Genomic DNA, 25,929 nt, shown 5'->3' with positions numbered 1-25,929 from the left:
TATAAGTTATTTCTAATTGTAATCCATAGGTATTTAGTTTAATTGACAGCCTTTAGACTGAATTCCTTTCAGTACTCATGTGGATGACCCACGCATTTCATTATTTGGGGTCAACTGCCTCTTTTGCCACCTCGTAGATCTACTGCCTAAATCATTTTGCCATTGGTTTTTATCTTCTGATGACTTTTCCAGACAGTAAAAGACAGCGTCATCTACAAACGATCTAAGAGGGCTGCACTGATTTATTCCTAAACCATTTGTATAGATTAGGAACAGCAGACGGCTTGTAACACTTCCTTGGAGAACGCCACATATCGATTCTCTTTTACTCGATGATTTTCCGTCAATTACTACGAACTATAACCTTACCGACATGAAATCGCGAAACAGTCGTACAACTGACATAATACTCCAAAGCACGAAATTTAATTAGAAGCCGCTTGTAAGGACCGGTAGCAAAAGCCTTTTGGAAATCTAGAAACATAGTATCAATCTGACATAGCACGCATTACTTCATGAGAAAAGAGAGCTAGTTCTGTTGCACACGCTTCAGTCTGAAACCGCGCGACCGCTACGATCGCAGGTTCGAATCCTGCCTCGGACATGGATGTGTGTAATGCCCTTAGGTTAGTTCTAAGTTCTAGGGGGCTAATGACCTCAGGTGTTAAGTCCCATAGTGCTCAGAGCCATTTGAACCATTTGTGTTGCACATGAGAGATCTGTTCTTAATCCGTGCTGACTCCGTGTGCCAATAGCTTGTTATCTTATAGATAATTCATAATGTTCCAAAATCTTGCCGCAAATCGCTGTCAGTGATGTAGGTCTGTAATTCTGTGGGATACTCCTATTTCATTTCTTAAGCACTGTTGTGATATGCGCAACTTTCCATTCGTTAGGTACGGTCTTTCGTCAAGCGAGCGGTTGTATATGATTGCTAAGTATGGAGCTATCATATCAGTATACTCCGAAAGGAACCTAATTGCTATACAGTTTGGACCGTAAGACTAACCTTTATTAAGTTACTAGAGTTGCAACGCTACATCGTGGATGTATACTTCTAAGTTACTCACATTGGCAATTATTTTTCATTCGAATTCTCGAATACTTACTTCGTTTTCTTTGGTGCAGGAATTACGTAAAACAACGTTTAGTGCCACCACAGTGCTTTACCTGGAATGATCTTAGAGAAGGTGGCGCCCCGCTGCCTTCACCCAGCCAGTTATGAACTACAATTTAGCGATCATTGCGAACCATGAAGCTGCTCGTCATTTTCCACAGTAACAAATGTTGCCAGAGGTGGAAGAAGTGACAACCGGTATTAAAATCTCAGCACTGACTGGATCGAACCCCAGACTCCGGATCAGTACTTGGTTGTTTAACAACCGAGCTTTGATCCATTCTCCCTGTACAGCACTCTGGAAGGAGTTTGCTCAAAGGATATTTCGTGTTCGAACGATGCCACAAGAAAAATGTTTCGTTATTGTTGTGCTATAAGAATGTTCTTGACAACTACAACATACGACCTAAAAGTTAGTCAGATTGCGATGTTCACTTTTGGTTCAAATTTCATTCAAAAATAGGAATATATCAGTACATTAAAACTGAGTTCATAGTATTTTATGAACTCACAGCTTGAAGTTAAAGGTATTTCTGTACAGAAAGATTGATCACGACCCTACAACATGTGTGCAACAAAAGACGTGTACACTCCTGAATTCTTCCTCGTTACCTCTAGAGACCTTCAAGTGGTTAAGACCACATGGCAGCGTACCACCAAGGCTGTATGGTCTTCCTAAAGTGCACATAGAAGGTCTTCCTTTACGACTAATAGTGAGTAATATTGATGCCCCAACATATGATTTAGCCAAACATCTTGCTTTCTTGCTGAGACCATTGGTTGGCAAATGTGCACATCATACAAGGAACTCTGCCGATTTCGTCTTCAGACTGGGGGCTCTCCACCTAAACAGTTCGGATCTTTTAGTGAGTTTTGATGTAGTATCTCTTTTTACAAAGGTACCTCTGCTGATTACTTGGCACTGATTGGTAAACAGTTTCAGTCGGACATCACTGCTTTTTTTCGGCTCACTCTTTCCTTAACATATTTTGTGTTTAACCAACAATATTTTGAACAGACTTACAGTGCCGCCCTGGGTAGCGCCTAGTCTCTCCTGGTGGCTAATTTCTGTATGGAGGACTTCGAGCCGGCCGGAGTGGCCGAGAGGTTCTAGGCGCTACAGTCTGGAACCGCGCGACCGCTACGGTCGCAGGTTCGAATCCTGCCGAGGGCATGGATGTGTGTGATGTCCTTAGGTTAGTTAGATTTAAATAGTTCTAAGTTCTAGCGGACTGATGAGCTTAGAACTTAAGTCTCATAGTGCTCAGAGCCATCTGAGCCATCTGAGGACTTTGAGGAAACAGCATTTGAATCGCCAGTTCTTAAAACAACTGTTTTTTGGAGGTATGTGGGTGATACTTTCGTAATGTGCCTCCACAGAGAAGATAAGTAAATGGACTCTTTACATCGTGTTAACTCCATTATGAGAATATGCAATGTGCTACGGAATTAGAGAAAGATGGTTTTCTCCCATTCCTGGATGTCTTGATTTGATGGAAGAGTGACGGCTCTCTGGGACATTCTGCTTACCGTTCGCCCACTCACACTGATTTGTCTTTGTACTTTTCGAGTTGCCATCACTCATCCGAAACCATGACTATGCTTAAAACTCTTGTACACAGGGTCCATACAGTGTCGGATGCAGATAGATTACCTAAAGAGCTTGCACACTTAATGACAGTGTCCAGAGACAATATAAACTCAACCCGGCAAATGAACAGGGAATTCTCAGCTAGAACCAAGAACCGGAAAGTGGATAAAGAGGAGAACGCGTCAGCAAAATCTGTAGCTTTTCTTCCCTTCGTTGGAAATATTTCCTTCAAAACAGTAAGATCCTTAGCAACTTTCATGTGAAAGTCATTTTCCGGCCACCATCTAAGATTTCGGACCTGCTGGGATCAGTGAAGGATAATTCGTTATTTCGTAAGGCGGGAATTTACGAAATACCTTGTCGGTGTGGTATGGCCTATAGAGGACAAACAACAAGCACAATGGAAGGACCTTGCACTGAACATAAACTTTACGTTCGTCTTCTGCAAGCCAGAAAGTCTACAGTTGGAGAACATTGTATCTCCAACGGACATTCAATGGAGTATGACAAAACATTAATTTTCGCCAACAGCAACATCTTTTCGGGACTCCATTATAAAAGAATCCTTTGAAATAAGCGTCGCGGAAAATCTAATGAACCGTGACAGTGGCTACCAGCTAGATAATGCGTGGAATCCCGTCATCTCCGAGTTTTGCTCCAGACGAAGACGCCGGAATAATACGATAACTGCGACGAACAGCAATGCCGAAGACAGCAGATGCTTGCAGTTCCACCATCGAGGGCGCTGCCGCCAGGCGGTGCGGACCTTCTGTCACCGTAAAACATGGGCAACAGTACTATATAAGGCGGAGAGGTGAATGTCTCCACCTACCAATCCAATCCATCCCATCGTCTGTTATACCAGTCCCGCCTGGATATCCGACCCCTACCCCCCCAAAATTCTATGTCCCACCAGATCCTCGAGGCCGTGCACTCTGCCTCGCCTTCTGTATATGCCTCATATGCCTCCTGTCCCCCACGCGGATCCTCTATGACCTACTTCCTGGTTGCTCCTCTCCTCTCCTACCCCTGCCTGCTGCCGCACCTTCCCCGTTGTGTCCTCCCTACCCTCCACCTCCACATCGTCCGTCTCCTTTCCTGGGGTGGCTTCCATCAACTTCCCCTCCTGGATGATGCCCTCGCCCCCTCCATCAGTCCCTCCTATCAACTACGATCCTCACCTCCCCCTCCCTCTTTCTGTCCTTTTCCCGGGCTCCCACTCCCCCCCCCCCATTTCCATCCTGTTTTTTCTCCACCTACCCACTCCTTGACTCCATTCTCTCCCCCAGAGTCCCTTTTTCTTTCCCCTCCACTGCCTTCCCCACACCTTTCTCATGTCCGCCCTGCTTCCCCCGTTTTTCTCTGCCCTCTCCCACCATTGCCCCCCCCATTTTTCTTGCTTTTACTCTCCTCCCCCCTCCCTCCCCATCCTCATCTGTCCTATGCCTTCATACTCTATAGTGCAGTGTTATGCGTCTCCCTTTTTAAGCGTTGCAAACAGTCACCATAAAGTCGCTAGGTGTGTTTTTAACTGTTGTGAACAGAAACCAGACTGTCGCCGTGTTTTTGTAATTGTGCATGTCTATTCACTAAGTGTTTTCATCAGCATCGCCGACCCTTTGTTTTTATATTTTCTTCGCAACTCTTTCGCCATGTTTCCGTTTTTAACAGTCGCCGTTTTATCGCCTGTTTTTGTTATTATGATATCTCCTGATTCTGTTTTTCACCTTTTCTGTAGGCTGCAGAGCGGCGTATTGTGCTGCTGCCAGCCCCTCACCCCCCCCCGCCCCCCTCTGGGGCGGCGGGAACGAGATCCAATAAAGAAAAACGCTCCGTCAGTCTTCAATGGCTCACCTGAAGATGACTGGCAGGTGTCCACTTGAATTACTGGAGTGAAGTTTACGACGAGCGGCTTCAATCCCGAAATCTGTTTGAATATGTATTTAAATTTTAACTGGTTTTCGATAGTACTTTTACTTAATTTGATTTCATTTGTTATTTGTGTGTAGTAGGAAAATTCTGTGACAGTACTGACAAGATTTTCTCTACTGCGTTGCTTTTAAATTTCAATAGAATACTTGTTCCCGAGCACATGACCATGCTATACCTTCAACGATGTTTTTACATTTGGGAATACCTTAGTTTTCCAGAGCAATTTTAGTAATTTCAGAAAAAGAAAATATATGAGATATTTGTTACAGGGCTGGCTATAGGTGAATCTCTGAAAAGTGTTCCAAGGTAGTGAAACAGTTAATCTGCTCACACAGACAATAAAATTTCGCCAGGCGATTATGTCACAATTTTTGGGTTGCTGAGTGTGGCGGCAATCTGAAACAAAGAACAGTCGACATTAATAATATTTTTGCAATGGTGCCGACTTTTGACGATCAGTACTCGGGGACCGGCGGCCTATCGCACCCTTACTGTAGCTAGTGTATTGGTGGCTCGTAACACACTAATTTAGGTAGGCTACTAATTGATAATAATATCGGTACACATGCGGCCCGCGGTGCCGCTCCAGAGCGTCAGTATCGGCTATCGAACAAAAACGTGGGACGACCACCACTCTACAGGGTGAGCCATTCGCCAAAAATATACTCAGAGCGAGTAAATATATGGAGGCGCGGATTTCGCTGAGTTATACCGAACAGGGTGGCAAACTGTCTGACGTACGCAAGTAACCTTAACGTTTATAGCTCTCGAATTACGACACTCACTTATTTTATGGAATCCATTACTTTTTCTGTGCCGTTGGAAAGAGTGTCGCAGAAGGCTTCAACAACACAAAATATATTGAACTTGTTATAATAGCAAAGTAACAGATCACTATATCGCCGTCAGGAGAATGGGGTACCATAAATATTTGGTCTATTGTGACAAAGAAAAGCATACATGAAACGTAGCTATGATGAGATGGAGATTTTCGTTTTACGTATGGGTTAATTTGGCGATATTCTCTGTTTGTTAACTGCCTTTCCAGTGTATATTTATTGCATATTTATTTAGATCTTTGTATGTACAAAACAAAGTGTTAGTGAATTAATATTGTTATTTGAATAATTATTTGTAAATGTATTCTTTTCTTGTATATTTATGCGATGTAAATTTTAAGATATCTATAGTCAATATTATGCCCGTTCGATAGAAATAAATACCAGTGTTTTGTAATCGACGTACGAGATTAGACACAGTTGAGGATGAAGGAAGTCCATTGATGTGGGGACGGTCATGTAATGTTGTAAAGAAGAAGTAACTTCATTTGAAGAATTAATGCTTAGAATGTGACGCAAGGTGATGGGGATCGAAGGAAGAACTGTAACGAGAAGGAATTGAACTGGAACTATTCTGAGAAACTGACGACGTTATGAAGGGTGTTATGGATGGAGCGGGCATTGTGTTAGTGTGGGACGAAGAACTATTCCCTGAAATACTGTGTACGTAGAAATTACTTATAGACTACGGAAAGATGTCCAGAGAGTATAAGACAGAAGGTGAAAGAAAGATTGCGTACGGGAGATTCAACATTTGGGAAGGAGCCAAGGATGTCCGTGAGCTGTTCTGTGGCAGATTGTAATTACATCTCGTTTGAAGGACGTTATTTATTGGACTCTTAAATTAAAGGTGTGTGCGCGGAGAAAGTGAAAGAAAAGTGTGACGGTTCGTAAGTTATACGTTATTTTATTCGTCAAGAAAGGGAAAAGCGTACGTGGACTGTGACAAATGAATGAGCTGTGTTTATTAAAAAGCGAACATCGCGCGGAGTTTCGTATTAGGCAAACAAATTAGAATTAGCTTTAGTATTTGTGAGCTCATAACAAGCAATTTGTATGTGAAGATATGGCTCTGAACACTATGGGACTTAACATCTGAGTCCCCTAGAACTTAGAACTACTTAAACCTAACTAACCTAAGGACATCACACACATCCACGCCCGAGGCAGGATTCGAACATGCGACCGTAGCGGTCGCGCGGTTCCAGACTGTAGCGCCTAGATCCGCTCGGCCATGTATGTGAAGAGCGGAAGTTCTTAAATACATATTCACTTCATTTGAGCAATATGGTAATAGTTGAGATGTTAATTGTTAGAAGATAAACTTACGTTTTAACCAAGTACCTCACGGTCATAGGCTTTCTGTCGAACAAGGCGCAACAGTTGTTAGACTGTCTCTCATTGGCGGTATATGTAAATAATGCGAGACGTTTGATTGACAGTTTGTTGACTGCGAAGTTTCTTTAATTTTGTTAAGTATCTACGACTGATACGTTAATCGTATCGACAGTTTCAATCAGAATATGTCTGCTTTAAACAAATATATTATTTTTTTTTAAATTCCTGTATTACGATGGGAATTAAAAGATTATGTAGATACTCGAACAATAATAAGTCTTTCCACTTCACTGTAAGAGAGCAACAAAATTGAATTCAAAAAAAAATATGTCTCAGTACTGAATTCTTTTTCTTACACAAGACATTCATCAGATGTTGCAATGAATACCGTAAAAATCCCTATGCTGTTGACGAAGAAATGGCAACATCGTCAACGCGACTTTCTGACTGCAACAGGTTAGCATCGCTGCCCTTTCAGATGAAGTGGGCATGGCTCACATCCGCTATGGACTTTCGTGGAAATTTTTCGAGTTTTCTGTTCCAGAGTAAGAATTTTTAAAAGTGGTTCGAGACGGATGAGTACGAGACAATTCGCTCATGCTGTGTTCTGACATCTTGCACGCCTACATTGAAAAAAAAAATTGGCACTATCTTCAAAATCGAAGTCGTTAGTTACACTACTGGCCATTAAAATGGCTAACCACGAAGATAACGTGCTAAAGACGCGAAATTTGACCGACAGGAAGAAGATGCTGTGATTAGCTTTTCAGAGCATTCACACAAGGTTGGCGCCGGTGGCGACACCTACAACGTGATGTCATGAGGAAAGTTTCCAACCGATTTCTCATACACAAACAGCAGTTGACCGGCGTCGCCTGTTGAAACGTTGTTGTTATGCCTCGTGTAAGTAGGAGAAATATATCCATCACATTTCCGACTTTGATAAAGGTCGGATTGTAGCCTATCGCGATTGCGGATTATCGTATCGCGACATTGCTGCTAGCGTTGGTCGAGATCCAATGACTGTTAGCTGAATATGGAATCGGTGGGTTCAGGATGGTAATGCGAAACGCCGTGCTGGATCCCAACGGCCTCGTATCACTAGCAGTCGAGATGACAGGCATCTTATCCGCATGGCTGTAACGGATCGTGCAGCCACGTCTCGATCCCTGAGTCAAGAAATGGGGACGTTTTGCAAGACAACAACCATCTGCACGAACAGTTCGACGACGATTGCAGCAGCACGGACTAGCAGCTCGGAGACCATGGCTGCAGTTACCCTTGACGTTGCCCTTGACGCTGCGATGGTGTACTCAACGACAAACCTGGGTGCACGAATGGCAAAATATCATTTTTTCGGATGAATCCAGCTTCTGTTTACAGCATCATGATGGTCGCGTCCGTGTTTGGCGACATCGCGGTGAACGCACATTGGAAGCGTGTATTCGTCATCGCCATACTGGCGTATCACCCGGCGTGATGGTAAGGGGTGCCATTGGTTACACGTCTCGGTCATCTCTTGTTCGCACTGACGGCACTTTGAACAGTGGACGTTACATTTCAGACGTGTTACGACCCGTGGCTCTACCCTTCATTCGATCCCTGCGAAACCCTGAATTTGGGCAGGATAATGCACGACCGCATGTTGCAGGTCCTGTACGGGCCTTTCTGGATACGGACAATGTTTGACTGCTGCCCTGGCCAGCACATTCTCCAGATCTCACACCAATTGAAAACGTCTGGTCAATGGTGGCCGAGCAACTGGTTCGTCACAATACGCCAGTCACTAGTCTTGATGAATGTGGTATCGTGTTGAAGCTGCATGGGCGGCTGTACCTGTACACGCCATCCAAGCTCTGTTTGACTCAATGGCCAGGCGTATCAAGGCCGTTATTACGGCCAGAGGTGGTTGCCCTGGGTGCTGATTTCTCAGGATCTATGCACCCAAATTGCGTGAAAATGTAATCATATGTGAGTTCTAATATATTTGTCCAATGAATACCCGTTTAACATCTGCATTTCTTCTTGGTGTAGCAATTTTAATGGCCAGTAGTATATATGCATTGGAAGAACAGATAAAGGGTTCACAGTTTCAGTTGACTCAAGAATCTTGTGTAAACCTTGCGCAACAAAGACTTCGCTTGCTTTTGTTCGTTACTCTACAATTGCAACATTTCTGTCACAACCCAAAATGGTGCCCCTACTACCAAAAACTTGTGTGTTTTCTCTTTAAATCGTTCCAGACTAAATGTAGGAGTCATTGATGTATGGTACTTGGAACTCCATTGGGAAGCACCGCTTAGTATAAGCACCAGGCCCCATCTAGTAATGAATGTTTGAAACATTTCGTCCATGATTCGACACGTGGAACAAGTCTAGCAAGACGCAACAGAGTACAGAGAACATAATAGCACTGAAAACGCGTTCTGTGAGAGAAAGGGACTTCGAACAATTTCCATTTCCGGTCCTCAGTTATTGAAGGACTTGAAAGGTAAGACTCAGAGCCTGCCCTCCAAGACGCAACCTGAGTCAGGAGGTGCGGAATGCAGCTTGGCCACCGTCGTGCACATGAAATCAGGGAGTCAGTTACTGAAGTATTAGGTTGGTGTGTAACGTCGTAGCATTTTTGTTTTGCATTTCCTATTCCAGTTGTTGTGGGTTTATTTATCGACTGTCTTCTTCATTTGAAGTTCACTGTTGCTACACTACTGGCCATTGAAATTGCTACACCACGAAGATGACGTGCTACAGACGCGAAATTTAACCGACAGGAAGAAGATGCTGTGATATGCAAATGATTAGCTTTTCAGAGCATTCACACAAGGTTGGCGCCGGTGGCGACACCTACAACGTGCTGACATGAGGAACATTACCAACCGATTTCTCATACACAAACAGCAGCTGACCGGCGTTGCTTGGTGAACCGTTGTTGTGATGCCTCGTGTACGGAGGAGAAATGCGTACCATCACGTTTCCGACTTTGATAAAGGTAGGATTGTAGCCTATCGCGATTGCGGATTATCGTATCGCGACATTGCTGCTCGCGTTGATCGAGATCCAATGACTGTTAGCAGAATATGGAATCGGTGGGTTCAGGAGGGTAATACGAAACGCCGTGCTGGATCCCAACGGCCTCGTATCACTAGCAGTCGAGATGACAGGCATCTTATCCGCATGGCTGTAACGGATCGTGCAGCCACGTCTCGATCCCTGAGTCAACAGATGGGGACGTTTGCAAGACAACAACCATCTGCCCGAACAGTTCGACGACGTTTGGAGCAGCATGGAGTATCAGCTCTGGGACCATGCCTGCGGTTACCCTTGACGCTGCATCACAGACAGGAGCGCCTGCGATGGTGTGCTCGACGACGAACCTGGGTGCACGAATGGCAAAACGTCATTTTTTCGGATGAATCCAGCTTCTGTTTACAGCATCATGATGGTGGCATCCTTGTTTGGCGACATCGCGGTGAACGCACATTGGAAGCGTGTATTCGTCATCTCCATACTGGCGTAACACCCGGCATGATGATATGGGGTGCCATTGGTTACACGTCTCGGTCACCTCTTATTCGCACTGACGGCACTTTGAACAGTGGACGTTACATTTCAGATGTGTTACGACCTGTGGCTCTAGCCTTCATTCCAACCCTGCAAAACCCTACATTTCAGCAGGATAATACACGACCGCATGTTGCACGTCTTGTACGGGCCTTTCTGGATACAGAAAATGTTCGACTGCTGCCCTGGCCAGCACATTCTCCAGATCTCTCACTAACTGAAAACGTCTGGTCAATGGTGGCCGAGCAACTGGCTCGTCACAATACGGCAGTCACTACTCTTGATGAACTGTGGTATCGTGTTGAAGTTGCATGGGCATCTGTACCTGTACACGCTATCCACGCTCTGTTTGACTCAATGGCCAGGTGAATCAGGTACGTTAGTACGGCCAGAGATGGTTGTTCTGGGTACTGATTTCTCAGGATCTATGCACCCAAATTGCGTGAAAATGTGATCACATGACAGTTCTAGTATAATATATTTGTCCAATGAATACCCGTTTATCATCTGCATTTCCTCTTGGTGTAGCAATTTTAATAGCCAGTAGTGTATTTGAGTTTATGTGTTGCTATTTTGTCATTTGAAAATAGTGAGTGGAGCTGTGGACACTAGAAAATGCAGTGCCAAGTGGAGAAATCGGAACATTTCCGATATATTCTTCTGTTTGAATTCACTAAAGGGGTGACAGCAGCGGAGGCAGAAATTTGGTCCGTATGTGAGGATAACGCCACAGGACAGACCACCGCGAGAAAATGTTTTTCTCGTTTTTAGGAAGGATCGTTTTAACATTAGTGTCTCTCCACGTTCAACCATCGGGGTTTGATGAAGATCGTTTAAACGCATTAATTCACAATGACCGACATCAATGTATCGAGAAATGGCAAATATGATGGAGTGTGACCATTCCACCATCGTGCGACATTTGCGTGCAATGAGGAAGGTTCAAAAATCGGGAGTATGGGTACCGCATACTCTACGTCAAAATCACAAAAATCACCGGGTGGCTATATGTGCACCTCTGCTTGTTCGTCATCAGCTGGATCGTGAACAACGCTGACCAGTCATATCCTGTATCGTTACCGGTGACAAGAAATCGTGTCTTTATGCTAAGATAAGAAAAAGAAAGGATTGGTTGATCCCAACCAAAGCAGCAACTCCCTCTATGAAGACTTCCGCGAATCAGGAAAAGATAATGTCATGCATCTGGTCGAACAGCGACGCTGTAGTGTACTACGAATAGCTTCCACGAGGTATAACCATCACTGCTGTCATTTACTGTCAACAGTTTAGATGTGTTCCGCACGCAGTCCAAGAATAACGATCAGGAAGGCTGCGTGAGGTGATGCATCTCCACGATAGCGCTCGGCCGCAGTCTGCTACACTGTCAAAAAAAAAATAATAATAATAATAATAATAATAATAATGATCTTGCGCCCTCAGATATTCACCTTTTCCTCTCTCTGTCGGACAGCCTTCAAGGACCTTCCTTTTTGGGTGAAAATGCGCTCCGAACATGGCTCGACGAGTTCTTCGCCTCAAAACCACGTGATTTCTACAGTCGCGGAGTCGAAGATTTACCTCTGCGTTGTCAGACTCTTGTAAATAATGAATGAGAATAAATTGTTGATAACTAAAGTCTCTTTTATGTGTATCTGTTGTATTTAGACTACTGCCCATTAAAATTGATACACCAAGAAGAAATGCAGATGATAAATGGGTATTCATTGGACAAATATATTATACTAGAACTGACATGTGATTACATTTTCACGCAATTTGGGAGCATAGATCCTGAGAAATCAGTACCCAGAACAACCACCTCTGGCCGTAGTAACGGTCTTGATACGCCTGGCCATTGAGTCAGACAGAGCTTCGATGGCGTGTACAGGTACAGCCGCCCATGCAGCTTCGACACGATACCACAGTTCATAAAGAGTAGTGACTGCCGTATTGTGACGAGCCAGTTGCTCGGCCACCATTGACCAGACGTTTTCAATTGGTGAGAAATCTGGAGAATGTGCTGGCCAGGGCAGCAGTCGAACATTTTCTGTATCCGGAAAGACCCGTACAGGACCTGCAACATGCGGTCGTGCATTATACTGATGAAATGTAGGTTTTCGCAGGGATCGAATGAAGGGTAGTGGCACGGGTCGTAACACATCTGAAATGTAACGTCCACTGTTCAAAGTGCCGTCAATGCGAACAAGAGATGACCGAGACGTGTAACCAATGGCACCCCATACCATCACGCCGGGTGATACGCCAGTATGGAGATGACGAATACACGCTTCCAATGTGCGTTCACCCCGATGTCGCCAAGCACGGATGCGACCATCACGATGCTGTAAACAGAAGCTGGATTCATCCGAAAAAATGATGTTTTGCCATTCGTGCACCTAGGTTCATCGTTGAGTACACCATCGCAGGCGCTCCTGTCTGTGATGCAACGTCAAGGGTAACTGCAGCCATGGTCTCCGAGCTGCTAGTCCGTGCTGCTGCAAAAGTCGTCGAACTGTTCGTGCAGATGGTTGTTGTCTTGCAAACGTCCCCATCAGGGATCGAGACGTGGCTGCACGATCCGTTACAGCCATGCGGATAAGATGCCTGTCATCTCGACTGCTAGTGATACAAGGTCGTTGGGATCCAGCACGGCGTTTCGTATTACCCTCCTGAACCCACCGATCCCATATTCTGCTAACAGTCATTGGATCTCGACCAACGCGAGCAGCAATGTCGCGATACGATAATCCGCAGTCGCGATAGGCTACAATCCGACGTTTCTCAAAGTCGGAAACGTGATGGTACGCATTTCTCCTCCTTACACGAGGCATCACAACAACGTTTCACCAGGCAACGCCGGTCAACTGGTGTTTGTGTATGAGAAATCGATTGGAAACTTTCCTCATGTCAGCACGTTGTAGGTGTCGCCACCGGCGCCAACCTTGTGTGAATGCTCTGAAAAGCTAATCATTTGCATATCACAGCATCTTCTTCCTGTCGGTTAAATTTCGCGTCTGTAGCACGTCATCTTCGTGGTGTGGGAATTTTAATAGCCAGTAGTGTATTAAAACTGATGGGTCGTCCGTTGTGGCCAAGCGGATCTAGGCGCTTTAGTCTGGAACCGCGCGACCGCTACGGTCGCAGTTTCAAATTGTGCCTCGGGCATGGATGTGTGTGATGTCCTTAGGTTAGTTAGGTTTAAGTAATTCTAAGTTCTAGGGGACTGATGACCTCAGATGTTAAGTCCCATAGTGCTCAAAGCCAATTGAACCATATTTTGATGGAAAATGTTACCAACTTATGCAACAACCCAATACATTGTTGGGTGCAGTCATTCGGAACCTCTGTGTTTATGCAAAATAGCTGGTGCTGCTCAGGTGATACGCACCTCAGTCTTCGCCAGCAGAGGGTAGAAGCTGGGAATGTCAGAGGTGGGCGGCGGGTCACCCCCCGCCTCGAGCAGCAGCACCTTCCACTCGGGGTTCTCCGTGAGGCGGGCGGCCACCGCGGAGCCAGCGGACCCGGCGCCGACCACCACGAAGTCGTACTCCGGCAGCGGGAGCGCCGTGTCCGGCGGGTAGGCGCTGCGCTCCGACAGCAGGCACTGCGCCCTCACCAGCGTGGCCAGCAGCTGCACAAACAGCGCGCCGGCGGCGCCGCCCACGGGGCATATGCTGGCAGTCTGCGCCGCCCACTGGGAAGCGGCTGCCGGGTCCATAGCTGCACACGCAGGACCATTGAACAGTTTCTCAATTTGTACCAGCTGCTGTGAACAGGTAAGACCAGTAAAGTCAACCAACTCCACGATCAGGCCAGGTGACTACACGCTGCTGACCTCCTGCCACCTATGTCGTTTGCGCTGTTTTCTCCCAGTTTCTTAGCAGTGTTGAAAGTCATACATATACACTGATATAAAAAAATGAAAAACTCCAAAGAAGAAACATTTCAGCTTTAGAAGTTAAACAAACACTGAACACAGCTACAAATTACATCCAACGAAAATAGACTGCTATATCTCCCTGACACTGAGCTGCATGCATAAGGAATAAAACTGCTCGAAACAGGTCTGAAACAAAATATCAGCGAGCAATAGATGAAAAATACGTATAAAATCCCATAGCTGAGTCAGAAAGCATTCTCATGCAGATATGTCCAGATAAACAGAAATAACAGGAAAAAACTGGTCTGACGAAATAGGTAGTAAGCAATGAAATCAAAAACACAACACTATATGTTACGTCTGCCATAGATGGTCTCTGCCAGGCAGACTACAGTCAAGGCACCCCTGTGTACCAAATAACATACACAAGCACTTGCAGGCTCAACCAAGAGGAAAACAATTCTTCAAAACAAACAGAACTTGCTAGAGACTAATGCAAACCTTTTTCTGCAGAGGTCGCCTCACAGATACAGGGAAAGTTGGAGTACACCGCCGACCTCCGCCGGTTTTGTAAGGCCAGCGCAGCAGCAGTACAGCCAGTTCCTCGCCAAGCTAGGACCAGCTCCGACGGACCTCACCGACGCTCTTGATGAATGGTCGTCTACAAGTTATTTGTTTTTGTGTGTATATAGTGATTGTTCGAGAAGTGTAGTTCAGTTTCGATAAACGACATTATACTGAGTATTCTACAATACTGAGTATTCTACAATACAGATGAAAGAAAACGTGGGAAACCAATACAACACAGTTTCCATAACATTAACAAAACAAGTAAAGATGGAGAAGTACAGCGGAATATATACTTTAGTTGTTACTCTCTGATGCCAACACAACACAGGTGATCCAAATCACACTAGTTCAAGAGTTCTGATGGAGCAGAACACACGACGAAGAATGTCACTTGGTCCTTCGCACAAAAAGAAGCGGCGTAAGACATAGTAAAATTTAAAATGGGAAAAGCTCCACGCCCAGACATCATTCGCTCCGACACATTTAAACGAGTTGCGCCACAGATTATCCCGTGTTTAACGGATGTAATAAATGAAGACCTAAGACTGGGAAGAGTACCGCAGCCTGGAAGTTAGCAAACGAAGTGATCATCGAGAAATCGGACAAACAGCGGGCCAATTTGAAGTCATACAAGTCAGTTCGCCTGGTCGACACCTTGGCTAATCCAGGAGCAGCTTCTTTGTAACTGAGAACAGGCTGGCAATCACAAGGTCGTGTAACGTAAAAAAATAAGTCGATTGATTATGCAATTAATAGGAAACTAGAATTATCACAGAATGTCAAACTCAAGTACGCAAACATCCTAAGGACATCTGACAGCCTCTGGTGGCTCGAGATGTTAGCGATTTGTGGGTACCACCGAATCTGTACAACAGTCTTCTAGACTACGGTACTATAACTATAGAGTAGTTGATGAATAAACAAATACCCTCTCGATCACAACTTCTTTCATTAACGGCTACCGGTTTCAATATGCGCTGTGGATCATCGTCAAGCATGGCGCCGCAAAGTACAGTTCGTCATCAGTGACGTGAAACTAACTCACTACACTACATATTGAAAGGGGTAGTCGTTAATAAATGACGGTGTTTGTAGTCGTATGCTTATAACAACAGAGATCACAGTTCCCATGACGTAGCTTCAATTATAAGAGTAGTTGAATGATGGGAGCCAAAACTGAAAATGATCAAGAGAATCAGTAACGGATGCCCGCAGGGTTCAGTCTGAGGGCCGAACTTTTTGGATCTTTCAATCGTGCCACCTAACTGAAACGGATGAGGACATAACACTGATGGGATTGTCGCATACGCTGGTGATCAGTTGAATGAGGTGTCAGCGAACCAGAAAACAAAGTCGGTGGTATTGGTGCCTGAGAAACACCCTCACCGTGGCCCCAGACAAAACAGTCTGCATATTTCTAAAAGCAAAACTGCAGGGAGACCCGATTATAAAACTGTACGATGGAAACATTCCTAAATAAGGCGTAACCAAATAGTTAGGGATACAGATTGGACTGACGCTTTTCAAGCAAATGATAGAGCAGAAATTTTTTACACTAACTCGCACGCATCAGCACAATCCCTTATAGATTTTCACTTCGTGCTACACAAATATATAACTGGGCCTTGCGTGAATCATTGGTATTCCTCGCGGAAAGGACATGGGCAGGCGGACTCTGCCTCACAACGATCAGAGCCGTTGTCTGCTGACATTATCAGAGGCTCACATCGTGTCAGCAGGAGCACTATGCTAGTACTCATAACATACCCTATCGACCTAGCAATCCACCAGGGAGCTGTGATGAGCAGACTGACTGAAGATTGGGCAGACTGGGAAAAGTAATGGAAATTACGGAGGAAGATTTAACGGACAACTTGCGTGTGAAACAGCGGCGAGTTAGTTCGTGGCAACGTAGAGCATGCTCCTTTTCCTCCGACATTCGGTTGAACATGTTCTATGCAGACCTCAATCGTGGCATGGTTCATTTTTTTGACCGGACAGGGTCCATACACTGTGCATCATCACCGAGTGGACCTCGGTCAGAGTGTGGAGTGTTCGTGTGTGCAACCGGGTACACTTGAGCATATACTTAAATAATGAGCGCTTTCCTGAAAAACAAATGTCACAAAAGACGTCTACGAATCCTTAAGACACCCCCAGCAATAGGCAAAGCCTAAACAGAGCTGCTGACGGTTCATCTGATTGACTATATGACGAATATGTAGAAACAAGAAAGTACATATGAGAGAGATCGGCTCGTGGGAGTATCAGCCGAAAGTACAGACTCTAACAATAACAATTCATAATTAATGAGAGACACATTGTAGCAGAAATAGATCACGCACCATCATATTAATAACCAATAGACAGACTGCTAACAGCCGGCAAACAAAGCATTTATCATCTAGGTCGTAGATGCAGAACTCACGGCTACGTATACAACAGCCAAGTTAAAGTGAAATCAGACAAAAATGAAATATATTAACTACATAAACAGCACACTACCATGACTTTACAATAGAATATCATAGTAGACAGACTTAAGGGAGTGACTCCCCTTTATTTCGGACAAGGTTTCCTACAGTCAGTCAATCACTATGAGTACGCCACATAAGAGCGAGTTGCTAGAAGTGCACTAATGTATCTGGAATAGCACTAGTCGTAGGATCTTACATATTCTATTGTAACTTCCTTCTTTTTTTTCTTTTCTAATCAAATAACCTTAAGCTCAATTCTTCCAGTCCCTCAGTCTAGAATTTTTCTAAGTTTTACTAATTTTTTAAGGTCTGAAGTATGCGCACGTATCTTATTTAACAGCAGTAAAATGTATGTCTTATTACAAAAGCATAATAAACAGTCCATTTTGTTAGCTGGGTTATGTACCATCAATATATGTCGATGTAGTTTTAGCCGTATTCGCAGTAGCTAGTTGTAATGTTTATTGAAAATTGGCTCAGGGCAAAACCTAATGTTGTGCAATACTTTTCAAGCAAGACTGTGGCTAGCTCATTGGGTCGTTATTGCGTCTTGATCGCTGACTAAAGCGTGACAATCCACTTCTCAGTGGCTTATCGTAAAATGACCTAATGTGATAGTTCTGCTTTTCTGGCCCGATGACTGGTCAAAAAGCACGAGACAGATACTCCACTACCGCTTACGATAAACGTCTTTGAGGTCACGGGTCACGATTATTAATCTGAAGCAGAGGCCTCTTGACTGCCAAGAATAGTTATTATTGATCGTTAATATTGATTCAGTGATATGGAACTGTGCTCGACATTATAATTAATGGGTTTCCGTCAGTGACTTACGAAGCAGTCAGTATGTGGAATGTTGTGTAATGGTTCGTGATTGTACTTTGAACAGTGTTGTGGCAAGAATTATACCGCTGTATAAATTAATGACGCCCTTTAAAATGAATTTACATGTTTTTTTCTGGAATGTAGACAGATGAGTTTCAGCCATCACTTCATAAACGGAACCAAGACCGTGTATGTTGCTCTACGAGACGAACATCGGTTTTAGAAAACGCAAGGTAATCAAATAAAATCCTGCGATATGTACCTACTGCTGTACACATCCAGCCGCATCCCTCTCGTTTACAGGCCCTCCGTTACCACCCGGTATACTTGAACGGCTTGTAGAGCGGAGGTGTTGCACAGTAACAACAATGGAGACGTATTCATCGCTTTGCACCTTGGTCGTTGCTCATTTGGCATTCCGCCTGTGGCCTACACTGAATTAAGGTCTAATCATCCAGTGGGCAAGATGTATGAGACAGGCGAAATAACCTCAGACTTTAGGAAGAATATAATAATTCCAATCCCAAAGAAAGCAGGTGTTGACAGATGTGAAAATTACCAAACTATCAGTTTAATAAGCCGCCGCTGCAAAATACTAACATGAATTCTTTACAGACGAATGGAAAAACTGGTAGAAGCCCACCTCAGAGAAGATCAGTTTGGATCCCGTAGAAATGTTGGAACACGTGAGGCAATACTGACCCTACGACATATCTTAGAAAATAGATTAAGAAAAGGCAAACCTACGTTACTAGCATTTGTAGACTTAGAGAAAGCTTTTGACAATGTTGACTGCAATACTCTCTTTCAAATTCTGAAGGTGGCAGGGGTAAAATACAGGGACCGAAAGGCTATTTACAATTTGTGCAGAAACCAGATGGCAGTTATGAGAGTCGAGGGACGTGAAAGGGAAGCAGTGGTTGGAAAGGGAGTGAGACAATGTTGTAGCCTATCCCAGATGTTATTCAGTCTGTATATTGAGCAAGCAGTAAAGGAAACAAAAGAAAAATTTGGAGTAGGAATTAAAATCCATGGAGAAGAAATAAAAACTTTGAGGTTCGCCGATGACATTGTAATTCTGTCAGAGACAGCAAAGGACTTAAAAAAGCAGCTGAACGGAATGGACAGTGTCTTGAAAGGAGGATATAAGATGAACATCAACAAAAGCAAAACGAGGATAATGGAATGTAGTCGAGTTAAATTAGGTGATGCTGCGGGAATTAGATTAGGGATTGAGATGCTTAAAGTAGTAAATGAGTTTTGCTATTTGGGGAGCAAAATAACTGATGATGGTCCAAGTAGAGATGATATAAAATGTAGACTGGCAATGGCAAGGAAAGCATTTCTGAAGAAGAGAAATTTGTTAACATCGAGTATAGATTTAAGTGTCAGAAAGTCGTTTCTGAAAGTATTTGTATGGAGTGTAGCCATGTATGGAAGTGAAACTTGGACGATAAGTAGTTTAGACAAGAAGAGAATAGAAGCTTTCGAAATGTGGTGCTACAGAAGAACGCTAAAGATTAAATGGGTAGATCACATAACTAATGAGGATGTATTGAATAGAACTGGAGAGAAGAGAAATTTGTGGCACGACTAGAAGAAGGAATCGGTTGGTAGGGCATATTCTGAGGCATCACAGGATCACCAATTTAGTATTGGAGGGCAGCGTGGAAGGTAAAAATCGTAGAGGGAGACCAAGAGATGAATACACTAAACAGATTCAGAAGGATGTAGGTTGCAGTAGGTACTGGGAGATAAAGAAGCTTGCACAGGATAGAGTAGCATGGAGAGCTGCATCAAACCAGTCTCTGGACTGAAGGCTATAACAGCAACAATAGTGGTTCTCACTACAGCAGTCTCTTACCACTTGTTGCAAGCATTCTACCGGCTGGATTAGGTAAGTAGTTTTCTTGTAGAGTTTTCAGTTTAATTTCGGTAACAGTAGATTTTATGTTGCTGTAGGAATCTTGGAAATGGATTTCTGGCATCATAAACTGGTTGTTTAACTTATTTTACAGTACAAGTGAGCATTTATATCGTGTACTGAGGACGAGTGGTTGACAAAGAGCTTTGGCAACCCGGTGGGGATGTTTATGGCGGTGGTCGTCAGACGATTGCCGGGCTGGGCCTCTAAACTGTCTTTCAGAAACATTAGAAGTGTCCAGGGGTTGGACAAAAATATGTAACGAGAAATTCATGCTTTAACATAGATACAAATACTAGACAAGCAGTCGGTTGCGCTGTTGTATTATTCACAACAGGTACCTGTGCAATGTCCTTAATACGTTGCAAATGTCTGTTGTGGTCAGAGAGGTGTTCTGTATAGCTGTGAGTGCATTATGTGGAGCTAAGTGCATTCGAACGTGGGAGCGTTATTGGTGCTCGAATGGTGAGTGCTTCTGTGAACAAGGTAGCCGAAGTGTTTGCTGTTTCCAGAGACAGTATATCGGAGTTTTCTACCGCATACAGAGAACGCGATAAAACATCATACCCTAAGTCACAACGTGGACGAAACTGTTTCTTGAGTGATCGTGATGGACGGCCGTCGAAGGGAATTGTGACGAACTATAAGACGGTGGCTGCTGCAAAAGTCAGCGCAGGACTGAATGTAGCGCTTGGGAATTCTGTCAGCACCAAATCAACACGAAGGGAGCTCCATAAGCAGAGAATTTCAGGGTAACCTGGAATTCCGAAACCACTACTCAAGGAGGAGGAGGAGGAGATTAGTGTTTAACGTCCCGTCGACAATGAGGTCATTATATATGGAGCTCCAGCTCGGATTATGGAAGGATGGGGAAGGAAACCGGGCGTACCCTTTCAAAGGAACCATCCAGGCATTTGCCAGAAGCGATTTACGGAAATCGCGGAAAACCTAAATCAGGATGGCCGGAGAAGGATTTGAACCGTCATCTTCCCGAATGCGACTCCAGTGTGCTAACCGCGACGCCACCTCACTCGGTACCACTACTAACATGCCCGTAACAGGAAAACACGGTGTCGAAGCCATAAAGCAGGATTATGGAGCAGTAGAGCAACCGTTTCCCGTCAGTTCATCGAAGTTAAGCGCTGCCGGGCTGGGCTAGCACTTGGATGGGTGACCATCCAGTCTGCCGAGCGCTGTTGGCAAGCGAGGTGCACTCAGCCCTTGTGAGGCAAACTGTGGAGCTACTTGATTGAGAAGTAGCGGCTCCGGTCTCGTAAACTGACATATGGCTGGGGGAGCGGTGTACTGACTACATGCCACTCCATATCCGCATCCAGTGACACCTATGGGTTGAGGATGACACGGAGGCCGGTCGGTACCGTTGAGCCATCAAGGCCTGTTCGGACGGAGTTTTGGTTTATGGAGCAACAGAAGAATGTCATTTGGTGGGGTGAGTCTTGTTTCACACTGTTTTCAACTTCTGGCCGAGTTTTCGTCCCAAGAATGAAACGTGGCTGAGGTTCCATGACGATTTGGGCAGCCATTACGTGTGAAGATACAAACAGTCATGGTTGCAAGACTGGTTGCCGAGCCATTCGCTGTAAGAGTTGGAAAAAGTTGTAGCTATATACACTCCTGGAAATGGAAAAAAGAACACATTGACACCGGTGTGTCAGACCCACCATACTTGCTCCGGACACTGCGAGAGGGCTGTACAAGCAATGATCATACGCACGGCACAGCGGACACACCAGGAACCGCGGTGTTGGCCGTCGAATGGCGCTAGCTGCGCAGCATTTGTGCACCGCCGCCGTCAGTGTCAGCCAGTTTGCCGTGGCATACGGAGCTCCATCGCAGTCTTTAACACTGGTAGCATGCCGCGACAGCGTGGACGTGAACCGTATGTGCAGTTGACGGACTTTGAGCGAGGGCGTATAGTGGGCATGCGGGAGGCCGGGTGGACGTACCGCCGAATTGCTCAACACGTGGGGCGTGAGGTCTCCACAGTACATCGATGTTGTCGCCAGTGGTCGGCGGAAGGTGCACGTGCCCGTCGACCTGGGACCGGACCGCAGCGACGCACGGATGCACGCCAAGACCGTAGGATCCTACGCAGTGCCGTAGGGGACCGCACCGCCACTTCCCAGCAAATTAGGGACACTGTTGCTCCTGGGGTATCGGCGAGGACCATTCGCAACCGTCTCCATGAAGCTGGGCTACGGTCCCGCACACCGTTAGGCCGTCTTCCGCTCACGCCCCAACATCGTGCAGCCCGCCTCCAGTGGTGTCGCGACAGGCGTGAATGGAGGGACGAATGGAGACGTGTCGTCTTCAGCGATGAGAGTCGCTTCTGCCTTGGTGCCAATGATGGTCGTATGCGTGTTTGGCGCCGTGCAGGTGAGCGCCACAATCAGGACTGCATACGACCGAGGCACACAGGGCCAACACCCGGCATCATGGTGTGGGGAGCGATCTCCTACACTGGCCGTACACCACTGGTGATCGTCGAGGGGACACTGAATAGTGCACGGTACATCCAAACCGTCATCGAACCCATCGTTCTACCATTCCTAGACCGGCAAGGGAACGTGCTGTTCCAACAGGACAATGCACGTCCGCATGTATCCCGTGCCACCCAACGTGCTCTAGAAGGTGTAAGTCAACTACCCTGGCCAGCAAGATCTCCGGATCTGTCCCCCATTGAGCATGTTTGGGACTGGATGAAGCGTCGTCTCACGCGGTCTGCACGTCCAGCACGAAGGCTGGTCCAACTGAGGCGCCAGGTGGAAATGGCATGGCAAGCCGTTCCACAGGACTACATCCAGCATCTCTACGATCGTCTCCATGGGAGAATAGCAGCCTGCATTGCTGCGAAAGGTGGATATACACTGTACTAGTGCCGACATTGTGCATGCTCTGTTGCCTGTGTCTATGTGCGTGTGGTTCTGTCAGTGTGATCATGTGATGTATCTGACCCCAGGAATGTGTCAATAAAGTTTCCCCTTCCTGGGACAATGAATTCACGGTGTTCTTATTTCAATTTCCAGGAGTGTATATCTTGGCATTCCATGAGCCCCATGTTTATTCTGCAAGCTCACATTATTGCCAAGAATGTATGATCATTTTGCTTGATCAGGTCCGTCCCTTGGTACAATGTTTGTTCCCAAATGGCGATGCTGCGTTCCACGACAACAGGTCCCCTGTTCACACAAATCGCGTCGCCCAGAACTGGTTTTATGAGCACGAGGATAAATGGTCGCATCTCCCCTGCCATCACAGTTATCAGATCTCAACATTGTTGAGGATTTGTGATCTATTTTGGAGAGAAGAGTGCGTGATCACTATCCACTTCCATCATCGTTACCCAAAATTGCCACTATTTTGCAGGATGACTGGTATAAGATTCACCTGTAATCATACAGGACCTGTATTTATCCATTCCGAGACATCAGAAAGCTGTTTCGAATGCCAGCAGTTTTCTTAAGGGGAGTTGGAACGCCCTACCCCGATAATGTTAAATTCAGTGACTAGGCTTCCCTGTATTTCAGGAACCACTGTAGCCACTGTCATGAAACTTTTACAGGACTTTAAACTGTATGCTCTGAGTCTACTGAACTACAATAATTACATTTCAGCCACTGTTTTCGGGAATACAATTTTTTAATTAGATGGTTAAAATTTTGTGTACTTTTTTGTACGTTATTCTAAATAATTTTAATAATACATAACATTATGTTCTTCTTTTAGTTTAGTAGACTCAGGATATGTATGTTATTACTCCCTTAAAATGTGAATACTCAGATTTAGAGAAAAATGCAACATAAAATGTATATTTTCAGAAACGGCTTCTTAAGTTTCAAAAGACTGTAACTCACTTAATAGATGTTTAATTTTTTATTTTTAGTACCCAGAAGTACCCTGTACCATACTGTATATCATCCTCTACATCTTTTCCAAGTTTTTCTTCGTTCTGGACTCCTAAGTGGCCCATTGTGTTGCATACTCTGCTTTATCAATGTGAATCTAGTCCATCCGTTCAAGTTCTCTGATGCAATTTCGCCCTGCCAATGTTGTAATCTTTAAAAGTAGTAACTGCTTCACTGGCCCCCCACTTTAGTGTGTTTATTCCGACAAAAACATTTTTTGGTAAGATTATTGAACGACTCACTGGGATTTTGAGTCTAACTGTGTAGACACTTCTTCAGTAATTCAGGATTTGCCAGGTCTCTAGCCGGCCGGAGTGGCCGAGCGGTTCTAGGCGCTTCGATTTGGAACCGCGCGACCGCTACGGTCGCAGGTTCGAATCGTGACTCGGGCATGGATGTGTGTGTCGTCCTTAGGTTAGTTAGGATTAATTAGTTCTAAGTTCTAGGGGACTGATGAGCTCAGATGTTAAGTCCCATAGGGCTCAGAGCCATTTGAACCAGGTCTCTGTAAATAGGTCTTATGATATCCATGACTGCAACTGGGAAGGAATGTTTATGGCTGTATGAACTGTTTGAGTACTGGGCACTGCGTTATTTGCACCATGAATCAGGTCCAGGATGGTGGTGCACTGGTTTTTCATGAGTTGACAGTCTGTGGAAGAAGGTAGCCCTTACTGCCTGCTTCATTTTCAACAAATCCTCAGTATTATTTCTAATGGCCATCCCATAATACTGCTGTAGTTCATCAATCATTTTGTCTGTCAGCTTGCCTCTTATGGTTTTACCATCAGAAAGTTTCTTGTCTCTCAAACTTTGTTTCAACTTCCTCAACGTGGTGCCCATCCTCTTCTGGACATGACCTATATAACACAGCAATCCACAGCCTTCTATATAAAAATTACCGATTTTATTAGATCTTGAAGTAATGCACGGAAAAATTTTAACACTTTCAACCGGTGTAGATTATATTTTAAAAAATAAAGTAAAATATTTCCCATGAGAGTTTATAAGTAATATATACATCATTTTATTCCGAGAATTGCAAATTTTTTTTCTAACTCCCTTTAAACTCCCTTTTAACCGTGTTAGGCATGGTACTGTGCTGTGTTCGCAATGTTTCCAAATCTTTTGTCCACCCCTTTTCTCCGACGTCGCGAGCTTAAGGCACGTGCTTTTTTCCTGGTAGTATGTTTATAACAACTACGCGACTGAATTTTGGGTGCAGCATTTAACACGTTTATTTTTGCTATTTCTAACAGTTCTTATTTACTGAAACACTCCAAAAGGGAGTACTGAGCAGCGTATCGTAGAAAAAAACATTGCTCCTAGAATGCGGAAAGAAACGAAGGATGTCATTCACTGGTGCTGTGGACGATGAGTGATACCTCTCCTCGGGTGGGCGAAGCCCTCGTAAGCCGCGGCCCGTGCAGTAAACCAATAAAGCTATGGAACACCTCTTCTTCCCAGTCGCCTCCTGCGATGCCCTTGCTATGAAAATAATTACCTGATCTGAGTTTTGCTCCTGTCTCAGAGCGCACGACGCACGACTAGTTTCGCAGACCGGTCTGCACGCAGCCTCAGCTAGACGCGGTTAGCCAGCCAGCGCCCTTACCTTGGAGTGTCCAGAGGCTGGTGAGCAGTGAGCAGTGAGCAGTGTGTTTGCAGTAGTTGCCGGCGCTGCCTGCAGACTGGATGGACCTGCGCTCTCCCTCCGGCAGGAGGCGCCATCCACGTTACGGCTATCAGAGAAGCCCACACCAGTCGTGCCGTCCCTATCCTTGACCACTGCGACCCCCAGTCTGCGATACCGCCTATCGACAAACCTTTATAGCTGAGCGTCGGATGCACGTGTGTAGTGTGCAGTGATCTCTGTACTATCTCAGTATAGAACTCTGAGCACACGAGTACAGTGTGTCTGCAGGTGCTTGCTGTCTGCGTCGTCCGATGTA

General features: G+C 45.0%; 1 protein-coding gene across 1 annotated transcript in view; it reads right to left on the bottom strand.

Moving 5' to 3' along the window:
* Nucleotides 1–25,700, bottom strand: part of LOC126221430 (glucose dehydrogenase [FAD, quinone]-like) — a 36,298-nt gene extending 10,598 nt beyond the window's left edge. Inside the window, exons 1-2 of the mRNA XM_049942178.1 lie at nucleotides 25,593–25,700; nucleotides 13,767–14,098 (exon numbers count right to left, since the gene is read on the bottom strand). Of these exons, the coding sequence (XP_049798135.1) occupies nucleotides 13,767–14,096 (330 nt within the window). The 5' untranslated portion in view covers nucleotides 14,097–14,098; nucleotides 25,593–25,700. The remainder of the gene's footprint in view (nucleotides 1–13,766; nucleotides 14,099–25,592) is intronic.
* Nucleotides 25,701–25,929: the final 229 nt, after the last annotated feature.

Source organism: Schistocerca nitens, chromosome 1 (genome assembly GCF_023898315.1).
Source record: "Schistocerca nitens isolate TAMUIC-IGC-003100 chromosome 1, iqSchNite1.1, whole genome shotgun sequence".
In the NCBI taxonomy this organism is placed as follows: domain Eukaryota; kingdom Metazoa; phylum Arthropoda; class Insecta; order Orthoptera; family Acrididae; genus Schistocerca; species Schistocerca nitens.
This window is presented reverse-complemented; position numbering and strand designations above follow the sequence as displayed.